Consider the following 4,183-nt stretch of genomic DNA (forward strand, 5'->3'; position numbering starts at 1 on the left):
CTCGGGATGAGAGGACTCTCGTTCTCTATAATTGGAGTCGATGTAGATTGATAAAGCCTATTGATCGATCGAGACTGGCTGCACAATACCTTTAACTTTGCTATAATTATTCATCCCCTTTTTTCCTTTGTATTTCTACTAGAGTTTTTATGAGGAAAGGGAGTGACGATGAAGTAGGAGCATCTGGTGGGCCTATATATATGTGGTGGCTCCTGCCGAAGCACGCACTCAGTGAGTCATAGAGAAAGAGTGATAAGGAGTGGAGGAGCATAGCTAGAGGGGAAGACACGAGAGAGATGGAAATGGAGAGGAGATCAGTAGTGTATGATTCTGAAGGAGGTGATGATCATGAGAGGCAAGGTACGTATGCGATCCTAACTTGTGTGATTAATTCAATCAAGTCTTGCATGCTGTCGATCATAAGGACTTGATGTAGTGATTGTGATCCAATGGAACATGCATGTAGTAATTAGCTAGTTAGACCTCACTGTCATGACATGGCATGTGCCTAGAGGACGAACAATAGGGAGGCTTTTCTTTTGTTTCCTTTTAGCAGTGATAATATGTGCATCAGTCTGAATTTGCAACATTGGCATCCTGGCCGCAGGGACGGTGTGGACGGCGACGTCACACATCGTGGCGGCGGTGGTCGGCTCCGGCGTGCTGGCACTGGCGTGGACGGTGGCGCAGCTGGGGTGGGTGGTGGGCCCACTCGTCCTCTTGGGCTTCTCCTGCGTTACCTACTACACCTCTACCCTCCTGGCCAACTGCTACCGCTACCCGGACCCCGTCTCCGGCGCCGTCAACCGGGAGTACATCGACGCTGTCCGGTGCTACCTTGGTAACTAATCGACGTAGTTACATATTAATCTCAAAGCTCAAAGCTAACCCGTGCATGGCTGATGGATTAATAATGAACTGTTGAAGGCCGGAAGAACGTGCTGCTGTGCGGGTGTGCGCAGTACGTGAACCTGTGGGGCACGCTTGTGGGCTACACCATCACGGCAAGCACCAGCATGGTGTAAGTACACTAGACTCTTTATCTTCTTTCTTTTTGCAAGCACTAGAATGGACTATGATTAGTTAGCCCAGCAAATTGATATTGATTTGGGCGTGACGCATGCATAAATAACGCATCCCCTGGAGGCCGGAGAGGGAATCCGTTGGCATTCTCGCATAAGATTGCACTGCACGCATGCACGCTGCACGCTATGCGCGTGACACCACCACCAGCTTGTTGGTGGATCCGTCACGGTTGCACACACCTGCACGTATCTCGTGTGACATCAACACACCTGCACTGGTAGCTCTATCTTTCTTTTCTTGAGCATATGCCGCCGCAGCCTCCGGATGTCATCTTTGAGCCAAAAAATTCCAAGCTTGCCGTGGCATCTACGATCGAGAGGGTTTCAACACTAGCTAGGTGCGTAACCGTATGGGGATTTTGCTTTTGCTTTTGCTTTTTAAATCTGATTAATTCATTCTTCCTTTTTTAGTTGAGTTGTTAATTCATTCTTTCGACAAAAAAATAGAGTACTAGATGATGTCCATTATAAAATTATACTACCTCTGTACCAAATTATAAGACATTTTTGCAGATTTTTGCACAGCAAAAACGTGTTGTATTTTAATACGGAGGCAGTAGTAATTCATTCATCCAGAATTTATTTTGGGTTAACATTCATCCAGATTTTAAATGATAAATATGCATGTATGTAGCGCGGTGAAGCGAGTCAACTGCTTCCACCGGTCGGGTTTCAGCACGACGGGATGCAACTCGTCGGGGAGCACGTACATGGTGCTGTTCGGCCTAATGCAGCTGCTGCTCTCCCAGCTTCCCAGCCTCCACAACATCGCCTGGCTCTCCGTCGTCGCCGTCGCCACCTCCTTCGGCTACTCCTTCATCAGCCTCGGCCTCTGCGCCGCCAAGTGGGCCTCCCATGGCGACGTGCGCGGCACCCTCGCCGGCGCCAGCGTCGACGCGCCCCGTGACAAGGCCTTCAACGTCCTCCTGGCCCTCGGCAACATCGCCTTCTCCTACACCTTCGCCGACGTGCTCATCGAGATCCAGGACACTCTCAAATCTCCTCCCGCGGAGAACAAGACCATGAAGCGCGCGTCGCTCTACGGCCTCAGCATGACCACCGTCTTCTACCTCCTCCTGGGCTGCACCGGCTACGCCGCCTTCGGCAACGATGCCCCCGGGAACATCCTCACGGGTCTGGCCTTCTACGAGCCCTACTGGCTCGTCGACGTCGCCAACGTGTGCGTCATCGTGCACCTCGCGGGCGCCTATCAGGTGTTCGCGCAGCCCATCTTCGCGAGGCTGGAGAGCTACGTAGCGTGCCGGTGGCCGGACGCCAAGATCATCAACGCCACGTACTATGCGCGCGTGCCGGGCCGGCCGTCTTCGTCAGTGCCGGTGGCGCCGCTCAAGCTGGTGTTGCGCACCGTCATCATCATGTTCACCACGCTGGTGGCGATGCTGCTGCCATTTTTCAACGCCGTGCTGGGGCTCATCGGCGCGCTAGGCTTCTGGCCGCTGTCCGTCTACTTCCCTGTCAGCATGCACATCGCGAGACTCAAGATCAGGCGCGGCGAGGGGCGGTGGTACTGGCTGCAGGCCATGAGCTTCGTCTGCCTCCTCATCTCCCTCGCCGCAAGCATCGGGTCCGTGCAGGACATCGTGCACAACCTCAAGACCGCAACCCCCTTCTAGAATATCGACTGATTATTAACGAGTACTCCATATTTGTAGTCGACGGATTATTAACTCGACTGATCTGAGGGACCCATGCAAAGGTGGCCTCACTTCTCCTTTTTGGCGTTAATTTGATTGATCGATCGATCGATCCATCAAGTCCATCCATTTTTCTTGATGTTGATTCCAACTTTGCAATAGTACCTACGTAGCTTGCAATCAGAGGCGGAACCAGGATTTGTCAAAGCCTAGGGCTAAAACTAACTGTCTAAATATAATGTCAAAATACCACGCGCATCAATGTGCGTTATATGTATGCCACAAAATCACATTCAAAACAAAATATAAATTCATTATTAGTAGGAGAGGAAATTCCATTAAACAAATATTTTAACAAAGTGCATCATTGCAAAAATGATTTGGTACCAAATTAGTGGAGACTTTAATTCAAGGTCATTGTTTCTTCACCAACAATAGCAGAAGGACCTGGATCTGCAAACATAAAATCAAGTATTTAAAATCAAGATAGTGGACATAGAATAAATCAATTGTTCATATGAAATTTTGCAAAAAAAAACATATTATATACCATTAACACGAACTCCACAAGGTAGTAGCGCCTTGCGTTTTCTCATTTTTTGATAGCATTGTATAATCTTAATATCATCAATGCTTCAACTGTATGGGTCCTCTTCATCTTGGATATCTAATCTCCTTATGACAACGAAATAAAACTGACTAGATATAGTTTAACACCGCCAATTCACTGAGTTTGCCTGATATAAAGAAACTAGGGAAAATAATTAGATGATACAGAGTTACAGATTAGTTATTACCTATGCGTGCGCTGTAGTTTAGCAATAGTTCGAGAAGATCAGAAGGAGGAGACTAGCAGAGGCAGGTGGACAGGACACCGGATCCGGCAGCCGGCGCGGCGGGGAATCGTGGCTTGACGACTGACGACGGCGGCGGCACAGCCGCGCAGCGCGTGGGTCCTCCGTTTGAGAGAGGCGAGGGTTTCTCCGCCTATCGGGAGTGCGATTTTATTTTTCTTGCCGAACGAGCGAGCGACAGATCGAAGCGTCAACGTGTTCTCATCGATAGATTTCCTGGCTGCGCGATTTTTTTTAGAAAGCCCGCTGATTTATTAACTCCTGGCTGCGCGATTGATTTTCTGTTCTGATCGATCCACTTGAGTTGGGCTAATGGGCTGAAGCCTTACATCTACGTGAAGCCTGGGGCTAATCTTCTCTGTATCCCAAATTCTAAAATATTTGGTACTATATGTATAAGGGCTAGTTGGGCCACGTCTGGGGCTCTTGCAATTGTCCTATCAAGTAATGCAAGATCGACTAAACAGGCAACTGAAAACAAAACAAATATCTGTCATTTTTGTTTCTGGCCGTGCGATTTTCCTCTTTTTTTTCCCTTTTTTGAATAGAAATGACTGGAAATGAACAAACCTTAAACCACATTTGTCAT

The 4,183-nt window shown here is 48.6% G+C and overlaps 1 protein-coding gene across 1 annotated transcript; it reads left to right on the top strand.

The window, feature by feature from the left end:
• Positions 1–217: 217 nt before the first annotated feature.
• On the top strand, positions 218–2,923 carry LOC119300781 (amino acid permease 6-like). The gene is made up of 4 exons (XM_037577669.1): positions 218–360; positions 608–841; positions 928–1,021; positions 1,720–2,923. Exons 1-4 carry the CDS (start codon positions 297–299, stop codon positions 2,717–2,719), a joined length of 1,392 nt encoding a protein of 463 aa, XP_037433566.1. The 5' UTR covers positions 218–296; the 3' UTR covers positions 2,720–2,923.
• Positions 2,924–4,183: the final 1,260 nt, after the last annotated feature.

This window comes from Triticum dicoccoides, chromosome 5A, assembly GCF_002162155.2.
Source record: "Triticum dicoccoides isolate Atlit2015 ecotype Zavitan chromosome 5A, WEW_v2.0, whole genome shotgun sequence".
Lineage (NCBI taxonomy): Eukaryota > Viridiplantae > Streptophyta > Magnoliopsida > Poales > Poaceae > Triticum > Triticum dicoccoides.